This window comes from Anolis carolinensis, unplaced genomic scaffold, assembly GCF_035594765.1.
Source record: "Anolis carolinensis isolate JA03-04 unplaced genomic scaffold, rAnoCar3.1.pri scaffold_8, whole genome shotgun sequence".
NCBI classification, from domain to species: Eukaryota; Metazoa; Chordata; class Lepidosauria; order Squamata; family Dactyloidae; genus Anolis; species Anolis carolinensis.
Window position 1 is genome coordinate 29,071,732 of NW_026943819.1, and position 20,536 is coordinate 29,092,267.

Sequence of the window (20,536 nt, forward strand, 5' to 3'; positions counted from 1 at the left end):
AATATCTCAGCCGGCATTTGGAAACAATAGACATTGACAAAATTACGATCTGCCAACTGCAAAAGGCCACCCTGCTGGGATCTGTGCGCATCATCCGAAAATACATCACACAGTCCTAGACACTTGGGAAGTGTTTGACTTGTGATTTTGTGATACGAAATCCAGCATGTCTATCTTGTTTGCTGTGTCATAATAAATAATAATAATAATAATAATAATAATAATAATAATAATAATAATAATAATAATAAAAACTCAGGGCGGACTACATGGGGCAGAGGCCGAAACAACATAAGGACAAAATATAAGCAACAAAGTAAAAATCACATTATAAAAAAGATAAAACAGTAATACAATATATCAATTAAAACAACAATACAAGGATAAAAAATTGCATTTAAAACACACAAATGGTAAGAACGTAATAAATACAGGATAGGTTATTAAAAATCCTCTGGGGCTGATTGATTAATTTTCCAAAGGGGAAGGGCCTCTCTGGCTCACCTTGGCCTTCTGCTGCAGGGTGAGTCTCTTGATGGAGATGAGGCTGTTGGATTTGGAGTCTCCGATCACAACCCACCAGCCCTCTTCGCGTTTCTGCACAAAAAGATGGAAAGAATGGGTTGGTGAGAGATCGAAGAAAACGGTGAGCTTCCCGTAAGAGCCTCTGCCCCCAAGAAGCCAACCTACCTGTGGGAAGAGTGGGGCGATCACTGGCCCGGTGACCTCCTCTTCTCGCTCCAGCTGCACCAGAACCACCACTGGGCCCCCACTGGAGAAGCAAACCAGAGAGGAGATATTAGCCGTGACCCACAGATGCTGTGCTTTCTAGGCAGTAACGTATTCCTCAGCCCCACACAGGGGTCAAAAGACCAATTCAGGATCCTGACCAGCATAGGTTTCAATGAAAAACAGAGAACATTGGGTGGCTGTGAGTTTTCCGGGCTGTCTGGCCATGTTCCAGAAGCATTCTCTCCTGATGTTTTGCCCACATCTATGGCAGGCAGCCTCAGAGGTTTGTGAGGTCTGTTGGAAACTAGGCAAATGGGTTTTATATCGCTTTGGAATGATGTCCAGGTTGGGAGGAAGAACTCTTGCCTGATGGAAGTAAGTGTGAATGTTACCATCAGCCACCTTGAATAGCATTGAATGGCCTTTTAGTTTCAAAGCCTGACTGCTTCCTACCTGGGGGAATCCTTTGTTGGGAGATGTTAGTCTACCCTGGTTGTTTCATGTCTAGAATTCCTCTGTTTTTTTAGTGTTGTTCTTTATTTACTCCATGCAGTCATGCTGGCCACGTGACCTTGGAGGTGTCTACGGACAACGCCGGCTCTTCGGCTTAGAAATTGAGATGAGCACCAACCCCTAGAGTCTGACACAACTGGACTTAACGTCAGAGAAAACCTTTACCTTTACTCTTTATTTACAGTCCTGGTTTTAGAGTTTTTAAAATACTGGTAGGCAGGCAGGAAGCAGCCAGGCTTTGAAGCTAAAAGGCCATTCAATGCTAATCAAAGTAGCCAATTGCACCATTCACACTTGCCTCAAACAGGCAAGAGTTCTTTCTCCCACCCTGGACACCATTCCACAGATAGAGATAGATAGATAGATAGATAGATAGATAGATAGATAGATAGATAGATAGATTAGATAGAGATGTATGTATATATACATACACACACACACACACACACACACACACACACACAAACACACATATATATACCCTACTTGTCTAGTTTCCAACAGACCTCACAACCTCTGAGGATGCCTGCCATAGATGTGAGTGAAGCGTCAGGAGAGAATTGCTTCTGGAACATGGCCAGACAGATCAGAAAACTCACTGCAACCCAGTGATTCCAGCCATGAAAGCCTTCGACAACACACAGAGAACCTTCTTGCCAAAAGGAGCCTTCGTGAGTGGGCAGCATTGATGCAAATCTACAAACTCTGGTCTGCATTAAGCAAAGTAGAGACAGGAACAGAATGCAGGGGACGAAAGCAGGACAGGAGACATGCTTATGACCTATACGTCTGTCGCTGAGGCACAATTTGACTTCACCATCCTCTGGTTCGAAGAACCCGCAGTGTTTTTGTTAATGTGGGATTTGTGTATTGATAGTGTTTAAATGCAATTTGTGCCATGCTTGTATTGCAACTGAATGCATCATCCAGAATGTACCATAGTGTGGAAAGAGTTAATTGCCAAGAAGCTAGGATGACCTTGATGTGTGGCTGGAACTAGGGAGTATCCAGATACAAGTGTTTGTGCATAACGATTGCGTCAGTTCAGTTGAGTTCTGTCTGCCTAGAGTTTGAGTCAAGTTCTGTTGAAGAACAGAGCAGTCCTGTGTTCGTCTGTCGTCTGCAAGTCTGTTTGTGTTGATTATTGCTGCATACAGAAAAACTTTGTAAACAGTTTTACCAACGTCTCTTCGTTCTGCGTTCCATTGCTTCCATCCAACTACAGCTGCGCTGCAAATACTCTGACAGTTTTTCCTTCCGCGTTCCTCCGGGCCTTACCTGCGGATGATGTCCTTCTCCACCACTTCGTAGGAAAGCTCAATGTTGGGGTAGCGGTTGCAGAAGCGGGCAACGTCAGCGATCTGGGCATCGGAGAGCTGCAGGAGGGCATTGCGGTCCTCATCCTCCATCTCCATGATGTCGAAGACGCTCTCCACTCCCTGCAAAGGAGGCCAGGCACAAAGTGAGCCAAACCCTGGGGTACAAAGAACTCTTACTTTTCTGGAAGGTATCTGCCTGAGCAGAAGGGGCCCGATCCTTCCAGCTCACCTTGTCTGTGCAGCGCTTGATGTGCTCCGAGGTGAAGTGCGGCAGCTGCTTGAGGTAGGAGTCCTTGGACCACATGGCCTGGGTGACCATCTGGGCCAGCTCCATGGCGGCCAGAGCGGGGCTCAGCCAGCCGTTGCTGGAGAGGACGTCCACGCAGGCCTGGATCAGACGGATGGCCTGCCAAAGGAAGTAAATAATAATAATCATCATCATCATCATCATCAAAGTATGGATTGTCGATGTTGCAATCCCAGGTGACAGCAGGATTGAGGAGAAACTGGAAAAGCTGACACGATATGAGGATTTAAAGATCGAACTGCAAAGACTCTGGCACAAGCCAGTCAAGGTGGTGCCAGTGGTGATGGGCACACTGGGTGCGGAGCCTAAAGGCCTTGGCCTGCACTTGAACACAATCAACGCTGACAAAATCTCCACTTGCCAGCTGCAGAAGGCCACCTTACTGGGATCTGCACGCATTATTCGCTGATACATCCCACAGTCCTAGACACTTGGGAAGTGTCCGACGTGTGATTCAATTCAACAGGCAGCAGAGTGTCTGCTGTGTACTCATCTTGTTGTGTTTCAAATAATAATAATAATTATTATTATTATTATTATTTTATTTTTGTACCCCACCTCTATCACTCCGAAGGAACTTGGGGTGGCTCACATGGGGCCAAGTGCTCTTTGATTGCAGGTGAACTATAATTCCCAGCAACTACAACTCCCAAATGTCAAGATCTATTTTCTCCAAACTCCACCAGTGTTCACATTTGGGCATATCCAGTATGTGTGTCATGTTTGGTCCAGATCCATCTTTCTTTGAGTTATTCCCACCCTGCTTTCTCTCTCCCCAAGGAGATATTATTATTATTATTATTATTATTATTATTATTATTATTATTATTATCATCAACAACAACAACAACAACAACACATTATTATTAATAATAATACCTACCCTACTTTCTTTATCCTCAAGGAGACATTTGTTGTTGTTGTTGTTGTTGTTGTTGTTATTATTTTAACCCATTGCACCACCGCAGCTCAATGCAGAGTGGGGCATAAAGATCTCCTACATTTTGAAGGGGTATAAAGAATGAACAAAGCCATCTAGAAGACAAATGTTTATAATTCTAAAAAGTACATTTAAAAAGTTTTGTATCAGACAATACATTTTGTAAAGATGCTGTTGTACATCAGCATGCAGAATCCAACTCTAACTCTGATTTGATATACCCAGGACCATGGCTTGTTTATGAGCAGGACGCTTTGACTATTGCTGTGATCTTACTGTTTCCAAACTTTCTGGCATTCTAACGGTCCAAGGTCTGCCAGGGATTTTTTTTTTTTTTTTAGTTTGCATCTAGTTGCTCGAAGATTGCAAATCCATACCAAAATCATTTTCTGATCTGGTACGGATGAATTCTGACCAAGCACAAAGAGTGTACGGAATGCTCTCTGCATCATTATCACAGAACGGTTGTTCTCATAATACTATATAACATGATTTTGTTCTTGGGTTATAAATGTCATTTCCAAATTGGTTCTATCTTAAAAGCATGGGGAAAGTTTATTAAACTGAAAAAAAAACCTTGTTTTTGCGGAACATCCTGCAGCAGCACATTTTGCTCTAGTTTTTCAATGAAGATCTCATCATCGAGGCTCAAGCAATTCAACACACTTTGTGCCACAAAAAATGAAGTTTCTGGAGGAGAACAACTACTTTCAAAGTAAGAGCTACACAATTAAACAGGAAATAACACTTTCAAACCAGGAACAGATTTATTTTTCAATTTTTGTGACAAAGTGTAATATGCCCGAACAACAAAACCCCAAAGACTCTCTTTATTCCATACCTTGCTCAGGATCTCTTCCGTATCCGACTGGAGCTCGGCGCTCAGCTGCATTCGGGTCAAGTGGGCCTGCAGCAGGAGGTTGGTTTTGACGTGGGGGTCGTTGAACTTGGGGTTATTCAGCTTGTGGGGCACTTTCTGGGCAAGCTGGAGAAGCGGGAGAGACACAGATCAGCACAGAGCCATTTCACCCACCTGTGGGTGCTTAAACCCATTAAAAACGTGTGCACATGTATACGGCACTGAGAAAGGAAATACAAACTAGAGCAAGCTTTAATATGTATTAATTTTAATTTAATTGATTTCAAGTCTCTGTTTGTATGTATTTTAAAGCATTTAATAGTTGCCATATGTAAACCGTTTTGAGTCCCCTCCAGGGTAGAGAAAGGCGGGATAGAAATAAGGTAAATAATAATAATAATTTTGTGAAACGAAATCCAGCATATCTACCTTGTTTGCTGTGCCATACAATAAAAAATATTATTATTAAATAATATTTATTATTAAATAAAATAATTAAATATAATAATAATAATAATAATAATAATTAAATATTATTATTAAAGAATATTTAATAATATATAATAACTCAGCCGCTCTCAGGACCTCAAGATTGAACTTCAAAGACTCTGGCAGAAACCAGTGCAGGTGGTCCCGGTGGTGATGGGCACACTGGGTGCCGTGCCAAAAGATCTCAGCCGGCATTTGGAAACAATAGGCATTGACAAAATTATGATCTGCCAACTGCAAAAGGCCACCCTGCTGGGATCTGCACACATCATCCGAAAATACATCACACAGTCCTAGACACTTGGGAAGTGTTTGACCTGTGATTTTGTGATATGAAATCCAGCATATCTATCTTGTTTGCTGTGTCATACAATGTTGTTGTGTCAATAATAATAATAATTACTATTACTATTATTGTGCATTCCTTACTAACAGAAGGATGTTAGACTGGATAGCCCTTAGGGTCCCTTCCAAGTCTAAAACTAAAAACACACCAAGTCTGGGGTACATACACCTTCTTCACCTTCTTTCTTCACTCCCTTCCTCTTCCTTCTTTCTTTCCTTCTCGCTCACCTTTTCTTCTTTCTATTGTCTTCCTTCCTTCCCTCCTTTTTCTTTCTTTCCCTTTCCTCCCTTTCCCTTTTTTTCTTATTCCTTCCTCCCTTCCTTCTCCTCATCCACATGTCACCTAACAACAACACACACTTCTCTTTTAAAACAACTCTGTTGCTTTGCTCCAATGTCAAAACAGATGGCTGATCACCACTAAGTGAAGATTATCCGTAAGAACCAACGTGCCCATTGGAAAACTGGGCATGTTTTCTGGAGCCTGGATCAAAGCAAAGCCTCCTTTCCTCACCTGCCGCAGGAGGTTGTCCTCATGGTGCCTGATGGGAATGTTTTCGTACTCCGCAGCGTTGGAAATGATTTCGATCAGGCCCCGCACTTTGGTCTTGGCATTCAGGGACATGCTGAACAGCTCTATAACAACAACAACAACAATATAGTCATTTAATGCTTATATTGTGCTATGCTATTAATATATTGTATGTTCATTTGATTTGTAAGCCGCTCTGAGTCCCCTTCACGGTGAGAAGAGCGGGATATAAATGTAAATAAAGAAATAAACAAACAACAACAACACTCTGCTGGCTGTTGTATTGGCTCACAAGTCAGACACTTCCCAAGCGTCTAGGACTGTGTGATTTATTTTATTGTACGAAATCCAGCATGTCTATCTTGTTTGCTGTGTCATACCAATAAAATAAATCACACAGTCCTAGACGCTTGGGAAGTGTCTGACTTGTGAGCCAATACAACAGCCAGCAGAGTGTCTGCTGTGGAATCATCTTGTTGTGTTTCTAATCATTCTGGAACACAACACACCAGACATCACAGTTGTGGAAAGGAAAAAGGTTTGGATCATTGAGTGGTGACAATCGCATTGACGAAAAACAACAGGAAAAACTCAGCCGCTATCAGGACCTCAAGATTGAACTGCAAAGACTCTGGCAGAAACCAGTGCAGGTGGTCCCGGTGGTGATGGGCACACTGGGTGCCGTGCCAAAAGATCTCAGCCGGCATTTGGAAACAATAGACATTGACGAAAATTACGATCTGCCAACTGCAAAAGGCCACCCGACTGGGATCTGCACACATCATCCGAAAATACATCACACAGTCCTAGACGCTTGGGAAGTGTTTGACTTGTGATTTTGTGAAATGAAATCCAGCATATCTATCTTGTTTGCTGTGTCATACAATAAAATATCTATCTTGTTTGCTGTGTTATACAATAATAATAATAATAATAATAATAATAATAATAATAATATCTATTGTTTGCTGTGTCATACAATAAAATAATGATAATATCTATCTTGTTTGCTGTGTCATATAATAAAATAATTTGTAATAATAGAGGAGAACATCAGGCACAACAACTTCTTGAGCAAGGAACTCAATGCACAGATCCCTCCTCCTCCTTAAACCAAAACAGCCTTACCGATGGTGGTGTAGTTGATGTAATAATAGGCAGCGATCATGCCCAGGTTGAGCGGCGCCACGTCCATCTCATCCTCGATGCTGATGCACTTGGACTGCTCCAGGTCGCTGAGGGTCTGCTCCACCAGCTCAGAGAGGTGGTCCGAGAGATGCCTGTGGGACACGCCTGAGCAAAAGCAATACGCCGGGTCAGATCATAGAAGCACAGAATTGGAATAGACCTTGTGGGTCCAACCCTAATCTGCCAGGTAAAGGTAAAGGTTTCCCCTGACGTTAAGTCCAGTCGTGTCCGACTCTGGGGGTTGGTGCTCCTCTCCATTTCTAAGCTGAAGAGCCGTCGTTGTCCGTAGACACCTCCAAGGTCATGTGGCCACTGGCATGACTGCATGGAACGCTGTTACCTTCCCGCTGGAGCGGTACCTATTGATCTACTCACATTTGCATGTTTTCGAACTGCTAGGTTGGCAGAAGCTGGAGCTAACAGCGGGCACTCACTCTGCTCCCCCGGGTTTGAACCTGGGACCTTTCGGTCTGCAAGTTCAGCAGACCTTGGAGGTGTCTACGGACAACGCCGGCTTTTCGGCTTAGAAATGGAGATGAGTACCAACCTCCAGAGTCAGACATGACTGGACTTAACGTCAGGGGAAACATTTACCTTACCTAAATGAGAAGCAACTCTCTGAAATCAGAGGAGTTCCAGACACGAATCAACCAGCTAACGACTCTGAACAAAGGATGCCCCCAGGCAGGAAGAATCCAGGAGATGAAGCTATTCAATGCTAATTCAGGTGATTAACTACAACATTCACACTGGCCTCCAACAGACAAAGAGTTCTTCTCTCACCCTGGACTTTCCACAGATATATATAAACCTTCCTTGCTTAGACCTCACAACCTCTGAGGATGCCTGCCATAGATGTGGCAGGAGAGAAACGTCAGGAGAGAATACTTCTGGAACATGGCCACACAGCCCGGAAAACATACAGCAACTCTTCTTTCCTTACCTTGCAGGTTGTAGTAGTTGGGGTTCTGGGTCATCCTGCGGTAGAGGAAGGTCCAGGTGAGGTAGTCCACCGCGTCCTGCTTGTTCTCAATGGTCTTGGTGACGATCTCGGCGTTGAAGTGGTCGTGCATGCAGTGGTCCAGGTGGGACTCCACCGGGAGGGGCTCGTAAAGGAACTTCTTGAAGAAATCCTACGGCAGGAGGAACCAAGCGGATGCATGTTTTGGGATTTTGAACAACCCAGTGTAGGCTTTTAAGGTTCCTACACGGCACAAACTCAGAAGAGCTAAGGACATAAGCCACTGGCTCTCAATGATTTTGTTATTTCATAGTTTCTCCATTTTTCCTGGAGGTTTATTTACCGTATATACCCGAGTATAAGCTGACCCAAATATAAGCCGAGGCACCTAATTTTACCTCAAAAAACCAGGAAAACTGATTGACTCGAGTATAAGCCGAGGGTGGGGAATGCAACAGCTACTGGTAAATTTCAAAAATAAAAATAAAAATAGATACCAATAAAATTACATTAATTGAGACATCAGTAGGTTAAATGTTTTTAATATTTAGGTAAAACTGTAATTTAAGATAAGACTGTCCAACTCTGATTAAATAATTATTCTAACCTTCAGTGTAAATGGGCTTACATATCCTTCCAATAATAATAGATTAAAATAATAAATGAAATAATAATAATAATAAATAGAATAAAATAATAAATGTAAATATAATAATATAATAATGATAGAAGCCCTTCTTTTAGTCCCAAGCCTTCCCACCAGGACCCTCACCCGAGTATAAGACGATGGGGGCTTTTTCAGCCTTAAAAAGGGGCTGAAAAACTCAGTTTATATTCGAGTATATACGGTATACACACACACACACACACACATACATGTATATGTGTGTGGTTGGAGTTACACTTAAGGAATGTACCTGTTCCAACTTACAAACAAATTCAACTTAAGTAAAAATTTACAAAACCAATCTTGTTAGTAACTTGATGACCGTCTGTAGTCATGAATATAGCTTCACATTTCCACTTTTCAAATACCCCCCAAAGAAACACTTGATTATCTGTGTTATTAATATTATATTTATTAATTTATACCCCGCTTTATCTTTTTCCTAGAGGTTCTGTACCCCCAGGAACCCTCAACATACACACAAAAGTGTAAGAGCTACTATACCCTAAAACACAGCTTTTTAAACTTTGGGTCCCGATCCCAAACGGGGTTCCATTTTGAAATGGACTCTGCAGAAGATGCTTCAACCGTACTTCATAAAAAAGGAAGGTCAACTTGTTTAGCAAGTTGTAAATGCTGGTGTTATCAGTAAATATTTTGATTTAAACATAGTAAGACCTGATTATGTAAAACTTAAAACATTGCTTTTGCAAAACGAATAAATCAAGAAATACTTGGAATACTAAAAAAGATTTCATGAAAATCTATATACTGTATATACTCGAGTATAAGCCTAGTTTTTCAGCCCTTTTTTAAGACTGAAAAAGCCCCCCCCCCTTGGCTTATACTTGGGTGAGTGTCCTGGTTGGCTTATATTTGGGTCAGCTTATACTCGAGAATATATAGTACATTTATTATTTTTCTCTATTATTATTGGTATTATTACATTTATTATTTTTCTCTATTGTTGCTACTATTACATTTATTTTACTTTATTATTATTATTATTATTGTTATTATTATTAATATGACACGGCAAAGAAGATAGACATGCTGGATTTCGTATCAAAAAATCACAAGTAGAATACTTCCCAAGTGTCTAGGACTGTGTGATGTATGTGTGTGATTATTATTATTATTATTATTATTATTATTATTATTATTAATACATTTATTATTTCACTCTGATCTTATTATTATTATTACATTTATTATTTTCCTGTATTTATTATTACATGTATTATTTTCCTGTATTTATTATTATTATTATTACATGTATTATTTTACTCTATTACTATTAAAAGGATACATAAGCACATTGACATTGAAAAATATGAGAATAATGATTTGATCAGAGTTGGACGGTCTTATCTTAAATTTGAGCTTTATGTACATATTCAAAAACATTTAACCTACAGATGCCTCAATTAATGTAATTTTATTGGTATCTATTTTTATTTCTGAGATTTACCACCTTTGGCTTATACTGGAGTCAATGTTTTCCCAGGTTTTTCGTGGTAAAATTAGGTGCCTCGGCTTATATTTGGGTCGGCTTACACTCGAGTATATACAGTATACACCTATAGTTGAAGTCACACAAAAATTCCTCGGGTGAGTGGAACTTCAATAAGCCCTGCTCTAAAGAACATACAAGGTGAGAGGATATGCCAAATCCTTCGGCTACTCCCAATGCCTTTAAGTCAGCAAACCCATCCCTCCTTCTTGTCTGTCACTCACCTTTTTGGATCCCTGGCACATGATGACGCAGCGCCCTTCGTCGTCCTGCAAAGGGCGGTTGGCATGGCCCACCATCTGCAGCACATCGTAGATGGGGTAATCCACATACCTGGCACACACAAAAAGGAGAAGGATTCATCATGTGAACAGAGGCAGAAGGTGAAGGTCTCTCAAATATGCTGTGTGTATCTGTAAATAAGCACAGCTTGTTTATTTCCCAGCTCTTGGGAGGAGACTCAACAGGCACAATACCATTAAAGATCCCTTTAGGTCTGGTTTTCTTCTACATTTTCTGCTTTAGTTGAAATGGCATCATGCCAGAGAGGTGGCTTCTTTATACAGGAGATGAGGTGCACTTTACAGATTTTGCTTTTCACCTGATTCCTGGTATTTTTCAGTTTTTTGATGTTGCCATTAAGGAAAAAAGATGAATTACCCCAAAATTAATGCAACCCGTTTTATTATCTCAATGTTTTTATGAGGGCTATCCTTGTGGCAAAGTGCATTAAAGTGCTGAGCTGCTGAACTTGCAGACCGAAAGCTCCCAGGTTCAAATCCTGGGAGCAGCTTGAGCTCCAGCTCCTGACAACCTAGCAGTTCGAAAACATGCCAATGTGAGTAGATCAATAGGTACTGCTCAGGCGGGAAGGCAATGGCGCTCCATGCAGTCATGCCAGCTACATGACCTTGGAGGTGTCTACAGACAACGCCGGCTCTTTGGCTTAGAAATGGAGATGAGCACCAACCCCCAGTCAGACATGACTGGACTTAACGTCAGGGGAAACTTTTACCTTTACCTTATCCAGAAAGTAGATTACATTTTGGAATTAAAAATGAACTAAGTATAGGAGAAAACATTTACCATATGCAGTTAAAAGCCAGGCCCAAATACCACTCCTCAACATAGTCGCCATTCAAATCTAGGCACTTACCATAGCGATAAAAGAGTTTGGAAAGTCCTTCCCCACCAAACTTTGCCGCTTGGCTTGTGTCCTCAACCAGGCGGGTGTCCCTTCCCACAGCTGCGCATGTGCATGCACTCAACTTTCCCCCACGCTCATCCTGGATTGCTCTTCTAAGATTTTGCAAGAAGCACATCTTTCCTGTCCCAAAAAACAGTTGCCATAACCTTCCTTGCAAGCATTTGCAAAACAGAAGAGCGATCCAGGAGGTTGAGGATGCAAGCCAAGCGGCAAAGTTTGGCGGGGAAGGACTTTCCAAACTCTTTTATCGCTATGATACTTGCCTAGATTTCAATGGGGACTATGTTGAGAAGTGGTATTTGGGTCTGGCTTTCAACTGCATATGGTAAATGTTTTCTCCTATACACTTATACAAGCCTCGCTTATCCAAGTTTCTGGATTATCCAAGCCATTTTTGGAGTCAATGTTTTCAATATATCGTGATATTTTGGTGCTAAATTCGTAAATACAGTAATTACAACATAACATTACTATGTATTGAACTACTTTTTGTCAAATTTGTTGTAAAACATGATGTTTTGGTGCTTAATTTGTAAAATCATAACCTAATTTGATGTTTAATAGGCTTTTCCTTAATCCCTCCGTATTATCCAAGATATTCGCTTATCCAAGCTTCTGCCAGCCCGTTTAGCTTGGATAAGTGAGACTCCACTGTACTTTGTTCATTTTTAATTCCAAAACGTAATCTACTTTCTGGATAGCCCTCGTATTTCAAATCATCTCAGGTGCACGAGACACTTCTGAGTTACGTATTTTTCATTCTGTCCAGAAAAGCAACTACATGGGCTGAAGCAGTGGCCTTGGTGAGGCACATGTGGCTTCCTAGATACATGATACCCAGCCACTGTATTCAGGCATGGAAGTATCTCTCTTCCCACCTCTAGGCGAACGGGATGAACACTTTCTGGCCTCGTGTCTCTCAAAATCCCACTGCAAGCCACTAAATCTCCCCTCCAGTCTAGTCTCTCAGGGGCCCAGAACCCACAGAAGAAGTCTTTACTCACGCGTGGATCTTGCCGTTGTAATACTGAGTGTCCATGATGATCACCAAGTGCGCCGCCACATTCATTCCCCAGCAGAGGCTGCGCGAGGCCACCACCACCTGAATGGCACCTGAAGAGCACAAAGGAGGAGGAAGAGGAGGTAAGGAGGCATCTAAGTTCCACTCCATTGGAGCTGGATCACCTGCAAATGCAACTCAGCAGAACAGAACATAGCAACCCAAACTCTTGAATAGGTTTTAAGGGTTTTATATACAACTAGCTTTGCCCGGCCACGCATTGCTGTGGCTTATGGGAATCATTTGTTGGCCAGGTGGAATAGCAGCCTCAAAGCCTGGCCGTTTTCTGGAGTAGCTGAAGTAGCACCCTCGATCAAAGAAGCTTGGCTACCTCTTTTGTAGGGGAATCCTTGTTTGGACAGCTTGAATTGCACTGAATAGTCTTGCAGCTTCAAAGCCTGGCCGCTTTCTATACAGGGCATCCTTGCTAGTCCAGGTTGAATGGGATGGAGCAGCCTCGTGGCTTCAAAGCCTGGGGATTTTTCACCTAGGGGAAATCTTGGTTGGCCAGGTTGAATAGCAATGAATAGCCTTGCTGCTTGCAAGCCTGGCCGCTTTCTACCTTGCGGAATCCTTGGTTGGCCAGTTTGAAGAGCGATTAATAGTCTCAGTGTGGCAGGTATGAATGCTGCAATTAGGCACCTTGATTAGCATTTAATGGCCTTGCAGCTTCAAAGCCTGTCTGCTTCCTATCTGGGGGAATCCTTTGTTGGGAAATGTTAGGTGACTTTGTTTCCTGTCTGGAATTCCCCTGTTTTCAGAGTGTTGTTCTTTATTTACTGTCCTGGTTTTAGATATTATATTGTTCTGTATTATTATACCACAGTAATTATTACATATTATATTTATAAACTTATATTATCTGCTTAGAACTGGATTATATGAGGCCCCTTCTACACAGCTGTATAAAATCCACACTGAACTGGATTATATGGCAGTGTGGACAAGATAATCCAGTTCAAAGCAGATAATCTGTATTTTACAGGTAGTGTAGATGAGGCAATGGGGCCTGCCCCATAAATCAGATTTGTATCTCATTCCCTGCCTCGGCTATCTTCACCTGAGGAAAAGAGCTGCTCCACGACCCTTCGCTCCAAGGCGGTCAGCCCCTCGTGCAGGTAGCCCACCCCGTTGACCAGCGTCTCTTTCAAGGTGTTGTCGTTCAGCTTGTCCAGATAGGGAGCCACGTCCTTCTCCGTACAGTGCAGGAACCTGCCAAGAAGCAGCACATGGATTGTTTCGGAATGGAAAATACCAAGACTAGCCCCATTCTGCCTAATGTACACTGTCCCCCAAATACCCTTTTTGTATACCGTTTCCCCTAAAATAAGACATCTTCAGAAAATAAGACTTAGTAGAAGTTTTGCTGAATTTCTAAAACATAAGGCCTCCCCCGAAAGTAAGACCTAGCCAAGTTTTTGTTTGGAAGCATGCCCGCCAAATAGAACACCAGAACATGCAGGATCAGGAAATGTATGTACATGGAAATATTGGTAGTAACAAGAAATTCTTGATAGGATTCACAGTTTGTCTGGTTATGCTGGTTTGTGATGACAACTATGTACAGTATATAATAAATGTTCTTTTTTTTTTGTCCAACAATAAATGTGAATTCTTCTTCATGGAAAAATAAGACATCCACTGAAAATAAGACCTAGTGCATCTTTGAGAGCAAAAATTAATATAAGACACTGTCTTATTTTCGGGGAAACACAGTAGCATAAACAATATTTACAAATTTGTAACTCATAATGTGCACCTTGCTTATCCACTATTGCAACCTCATTGTTTTTAATTCGATGTTTTAATACCGCATTGTGTTTTTTTGGCTATTGTGTATATATTATTGGTTTTGTTATTGTTCTTTGATGTTTCATATTTTATCATTGTTTTGTATCTGATTTTGCTGTAAGCCACCCCGGGTTCCCTTCGGGGGAGATGGAGGCGGGATATAAAAAAACTTCTTCTTCTTCTTCTTCTTCTTCTTCTTCTTCTTCTTCTTCTTATTATTATTATTATTATTAAACTATACATATTGCCTGCTAGTAAGCAGAACAGAACAGCTTCTTGAAGGGAAGCCTGTTCATTTTGTCAACACCTGGCTTTCACAGTTGGCCCTCTGTATCCATAGATTCTGCATCCACAGATTCAACCACAGTTAAAGAATCCACCTTTCTCTCCTGCTTTTTGGTAATCACATCCAGGTCAGAACACTATATGCATTAGAATGTTGCCCCAGAGAATCAACACTGCTCTTAAACTCCAGCAGACATTTCAGGAAGGAACTGAGTCGTCATCGGTCCTTACCTCTGTCTCTGGACGTCGGAGGCGCAGGTGGTGAGGATGTCAATGGCCGTCAGGCGGGTCTGCTTGCGCGACGGCACAAATACAATGACCGGCTTCTTAGGCGAATGTTTCATGATGGCGTGATAGACCGGCTTGGCCATGGACAAGAGGCGGGTCTGTGTGTGGCTGATGTTGAAACCCTGAATGGAAGCAAGGAAGGAAAAAATAAGATTGGTGATCAGAGGGTGGAAACTACTTTCTGAAGGAGGACTACATTGGAAGGGATGTACTGATTTGCCGGCAGAAGCTGCCAGTTTTCCATCTCTGATAATTTCCAGATACTTCACCTGAAACCCAAACAGTTTCTGCCAGTCAGGGTTGTCAATACTAAGTTCGATAGGTCAGTTAAAGAAACAAATAAATAGATTTTTTTTAAAAACCAGAAATGTTTCTTTTAGGATTTTTTAGAGAGAAGCAGCAAAAGAGGTGAAGACATTTGCAATATAGGTTTGTTACTGCAAGATTAAAAATAGCAAAATTTTGGAAGGGGGGAAAATATTTACTTATAAAGGACTGGAGAGAAAAACTACTAGAATATATTCAAATGGCCAAGCTAACCAATGTTATCTAGGGAGGAAATAATGAAGCATTTGCCACTAAATGAAAGCTGGCATTTAGATATTTGGAAAGGAAGACAAATGTAGACTTTTAAGTAGCCGCACGGGGAATTTATTAAAACAGATATAAGGGAGGGTTTTAATAGGTATAAGATCCACAGTGAGTAGTGTCGGAAGCCATAGGTGGGTAGGTTCATGGGTGTGGGGAAGGAGGGTGTTGTACTCCAGGGCAGGAAGCACCTCTGTACTTAACCACCACACTCCAGTCCAAGGTAAATCAGCAAAGCAGTTTATTGAAGATTATATAAAAAGCAGTTCAGCAAAAACAGTAAAAACGTCTAACTCTAAATGTATGTAATAGCCCACAAGAGTAGAGTCAAAAACATAGTAATACAAGAGAACCAGGATGCACAAGGCAGCATAAAATCCAATACACGAAATTCCAGGAACAAACGAAAATTCCCTTAGCAGGCTTGACTTGGCAAGAGATGTAGTCTCAATAACTAACCTTGACCATACTGCTAGAAAATCCCTCTGGTCTCTCTAATATAGACATGAAATCATGTCGTCTTCCCTGACTACCTGATAACGGCTTTTTCTCTGACAAGCATTGTGATCTTCACCAAATCTGTTGAGCAGCCTGGAGTTTATGAAAACTAAGTCTCCTATCTATCAGCTCATTATCCTCCCCACCTGGGAATTCATCCTCTGAACTTGCTTCCCTAAAAGAAAGACTTCTCAGCAGCATCTGGGCCCCTCTCTGGAATGTGGCCTTCACTAACTGCTGGAAACACAGACTGCTCAGTTTCAGGACTTAAAATCTCATGCTGGCTCAACAGGCCCAGCAGGCTCAGAAATCCCATGATCCACTTCCTCATTGACATTAGGAGCAGGCACAATCATGGGCTGAGCTACAACAGAGGGCATGGGTGTGGGAAGATGTTGCAATTGTACAGCTTCTGTTAGTTACTGTATCATGTGTACTCGATTTTTGCTTTTTGTTTCTTATTCACACACAATAAAAATTACGATTACAATAAAGATACGAAGTTCGACAGGTCTGCAGTTTCGCTTTGTAGAAAGCCACTTGAGATCGATTTTAGCATGAGTGTGAGAGAGAAATAGAGTGACTTACTTGGATGTGGAGCTCCAAGGGCACGGGGCGCACGTTGGGGTGGAAGTTGAAGGTGGCGGTGGCGCTGCATCCCAGCCAGTGAGCCACGTCCTTGGCGTTGGAGAGGGAGGAGCTCAGGGCCACGATGCGGATGGGCCGCTCAATCTGGGAGGAGATGTAGCGCATTCGGGAACAGATCACCTCCAAGACAGGCTGCAAAAGTAAGTCGGAGAAAGCTATATTACATCAGGTGTAAAGTTTGTGTCTTCCCATTCTTGTCTTCACCGGGAAGACCTTGTCCAGTTCTGGGTACAAAAGGATACAGATAAGAAAATGTTGAGACTTGCTATAGTTCAACTTTGGAAGCCAAGGAGATAGATCAACAAGTTCTATTGATCAAAACACCTTCCTGGGTGAGCAAATGAAAAGTGCCACACCAAAAATGAGGCTGAGCTTAGCTTTATAGTCTAAACTTTTGAGCATTTTTTTGTCAGAGTAATTTACGCAGCGCAGCAGCAGTTGGATGGAGTCAGAGGAACATAGAACGAAGAGACACCCAGAGACGGGAGTAAAACTATATACAAGTTTTACTGAAAGCAGTAATAAAGACAAACAGACTTGCAGACAATAGACACAGGACTCTCACTCTAGGCAGACAGAACTCTGAACAGATCTGATGCAATCAGTAATGTATACACACTTGTGTCTGGACACTCCCCAGTTCCAGCCACACATCAAGGTCAACACAGCTTCTCAGCAATTAACTCTTTCCAGACTATAGTACACTCTGGATGATGCAATCAGTATGCAATACAAACCAAGACACAAATTTCATTTAAACACTATCTATACACAAATCCCACATTAACATTTTTGAGCATGCGCGCACAACAAGCTACTTCTCTGAACTTTGCCTCACTGTTTCCCTTCCTTTATTTTCTTTCTTGGTGCCACCTGTTATCAGTGTCTGCTTTCTCAGCTTGCATTCCCCACCTCTCTCCTCCTTACTTGCAGAGCTTTCTGTTTCAGGTGGTTTTTCCCTTCAAGGCCCTCTCTTTCTATGTGCAGAGGAAGGTTAATTAATGGGCCGGAGGTCTGGAAACCATGAATCTCTCTGAGAAGTTGCAGGTCCAGTGCCCAACACTTCCAGTACTAAGTTGTACTTTTCCAAGGAGAGAGGACTCACCCCGTTCTCGCCGCCAATGAGATGCACTTCGTCCACGATGAAGAGGTTGACGTTCTGCACGTTCTTGCGCTGCTTCCAGCGCCGGGAGAGGATGTCCCACTTCTCAGGGGTGCTGATGATGATGTTGCCTTTGACCAGCAGCTTCAGGTCGGTGCTGGTCTCCCCGGTCAAAAGGACCACCTTCTTGAGCAGACGCTCCTGGAACTTCTCGTACCAATCCAGGAAGATCTGCCAAGGCAGGAGGAAGAGCTGAAATCCTCATAACAGTTTCAATAGTTTATGTACAAGGTTTTGTAGATGAATGGTTCAAGTATTTTGTATTATTTTAAATCTGTTTTTAATTGCTTATGTTTTATTCTTTTGTATTGTTGTATATTGGCATCGAATTCTGCCAGTTTTGTAAGCCGCCCTGAATCCCTTCGGGTGAGAAGGGCGGGATAGAAATGATGGAAATAAATAAATAAATAAATAAATCCTCTTCGTGCATAGCCTTTTAGATATCGTGTTGTCAACGACTTTTCTTGAAATCCCAACAAATGCTACATTCAGCAAAGAACAAGAGGGATCCTCACCTCTGAAGATCTACCGTATACCATGCAGCTGTGGGGAAGTCTACAGAGGGACCAACAAATGCAGCAGCATTGCCAAGACATTAATCAAGGAACACCAAAAGCACTGCAGACTAACTCAACCAGAGAAGTCAGCCATAGCAGAGCCCTTGATGAACCAACCTGGACACAACATATTATTTGAGAACAGAGAAATGCTGGACCACTCTCACAACCACCGTATCAGACTATGCAGAGAAGCCATTGAAATCCACAAGCACGCGGACAATTTCAACAGAAAGGAGGAAACCATGACAATTAACAAAATCTGGCTACCAGTATTAAAAAATCATAGAATCATAGGAATCATAGAGTTGGAAGAGACCTCACGGGCCATCCAATCCAACCCCCTGCCAAGAAGCAGGAAAATGACATTCAAAGGACAGTAAATGAAGAACAACACTCAGAAAACAGAGGAATTCCAGACAGGAAACAATCAGGGCCAGCTAACACCTCCCAACAAATAATAATAACAACAACAACTTTATTTTTGTATCCCGCCTCCATCTCCCCGAATAATATAAAACAATATAAAACAAAAACAACACGACACAGTATAAAAACAATAATTAACAACTACCAGTGAACCTGGAATAGGGCTGATGGATAAAGTGCAGATGTCAGATGGGAAAGTTTAGGGATAGAGGGCATACAAAGTGGAGCACTATAACTCTGGATAGGGAACTATAGTAAAGGACAAGATCCCCCTGCAGGCAGGAAGCAGCCAGCTTTGAAGCTGCAAGGCTATTCAATGCTAATCAAGCCGGCCAATTGCAACATTAACACTTGCCTCAAGCAGGCAAGAGTTCTTTCTCCCACCCTGGACATTATTACACAGGTATATATATATAAACCCGACTTGCCTAGTTTCCAACAGACCTCACAACCTCTGAGGATGCCTGCCATAGATGTAGGCGAAACGTCAGGAAAGAATGCTTCTGGAACATGGCCAGACAGCCCGGAAAAATCACAGCAACCTGGCTTTTTGATATTTTAACTTCTAAAGCAACTATATACTTAGCAGGATGCAAATCAACAGTTATGCAACACTCTTCTTCCAAGTTCTGCAGAATTGGATGCCTCAAAATCTGCAAACTATGAGAAGATGAACTGTTTTGAATCTGTTCTAATGAGGGATCTCTTCTAGGGAAAGCGTCAATTCGGAGGCATGGTACCTGCTCAGCAAGGGCCTCCATGGGAGTGATGTAGACGCAGCGGCCCTCCGAGTTCTGCAGCAACATCCTCAGGATGGCAAACTCGGCACAGATGCTCTTCCCGCTGCCGGTGGGAGCCCCCACAAAGACATTTTCGTCACTGTTATAGACCGTGTTGAACACTAAATAGGAAAAAAGTGAGTAAAATGCCTGCCCAGCAACACCGAATAAGGACGTATTACCATCTCATAGTCATGCATTGCATACCAAAGTGCTGCTGATAGGTCTATTGGCCTAATCTTTGTGGCTACAAGAAAAACAGAGACAATGGGATGTTTCCTGTGAGCTGGTGCCTTTCTCCAGAAAGTTCCAAGACCAGAAGTTAGCTTGAAATCAACTGGTGAGGTCACAGGTATCACTTATGCCAAGTGGGTGTGGAAGGTGAGGAAGACCCTCAGCCACTGGTCAATTTTAGATAAGCCAAAGGTACCATATATACTCGAGTATAAGCTGACCCGAATATAAACGGAGGCACCTAATTTTACCACAAAAAGAGTGGTAAATTTCAGAAATAAAAATAGATACCAAAAATTACATTAATTGAGGCATCAGTAGGTTAAATGTTTTTGAATATTTATATAAAGCTCAAATTTAAGATAAGGCTGTCCAACTCTGATCAAATCATTATTCTCATCTTCTTCAATATACATGTGCTTATGCATACTTTTAATAATAATAGAGTAAAATAATACATGTAATAATAAAAATAATAAGATCAGAGTGAAATAATAAATGTATTAATAATAATAATAAATAGAGTAAAATAAATGTAATGGTAGCAACAATAATAGAGAAAAATACTAAATGTAATAATACCAAGACTGCGTTTCTGCCTCATGTCGTTCTGTCTCACTTGATCCTAACTGTAGGATGCTGCCA

General features: G+C 41.8%; 1 protein-coding gene across 1 annotated transcript in view; it reads right to left on the reverse strand.

Moving 5' to 3' along the window:
* Positions 1-20,536, reverse strand: part of snrnp200 (small nuclear ribonucleoprotein U5 subunit 200) — a 52,238-nt gene that overhangs the window by 1,632 nt on the left and 30,070 nt on the right. Inside the window, exons 30-44 of the mRNA XM_062961293.1 lie at positions 19,619-19,779; positions 17,836-18,063; positions 16,671-16,862; positions 14,940-15,118; positions 13,693-13,844; positions 12,577-12,685; positions 10,590-10,698; positions 8,168-8,357; positions 7,165-7,329; positions 6,019-6,140; positions 4,653-4,796; positions 2,794-2,970; positions 2,524-2,684; positions 691-772; positions 505-597 (exon numbers count right to left, since the gene is read on the reverse strand). Coding sequence (XP_062817363.1) covers positions 505-597; positions 691-772; positions 2,524-2,684; positions 2,794-2,970; positions 4,653-4,796; positions 6,019-6,140; positions 7,165-7,329; positions 8,168-8,357; positions 10,590-10,698; positions 12,577-12,685; positions 13,693-13,844; positions 14,940-15,118; positions 16,671-16,862; positions 17,836-18,063; positions 19,619-19,779 — 2,264 coding nt within the window. The remainder of the gene's footprint in view (positions 1-504; positions 598-690; positions 773-2,523; positions 2,685-2,793; positions 2,971-4,652; positions 4,797-6,018; positions 6,141-7,164; positions 7,330-8,167; positions 8,358-10,589; positions 10,699-12,576; positions 12,686-13,692; positions 13,845-14,939; positions 15,119-16,670; positions 16,863-17,835; positions 18,064-19,618; positions 19,780-20,536) is intronic.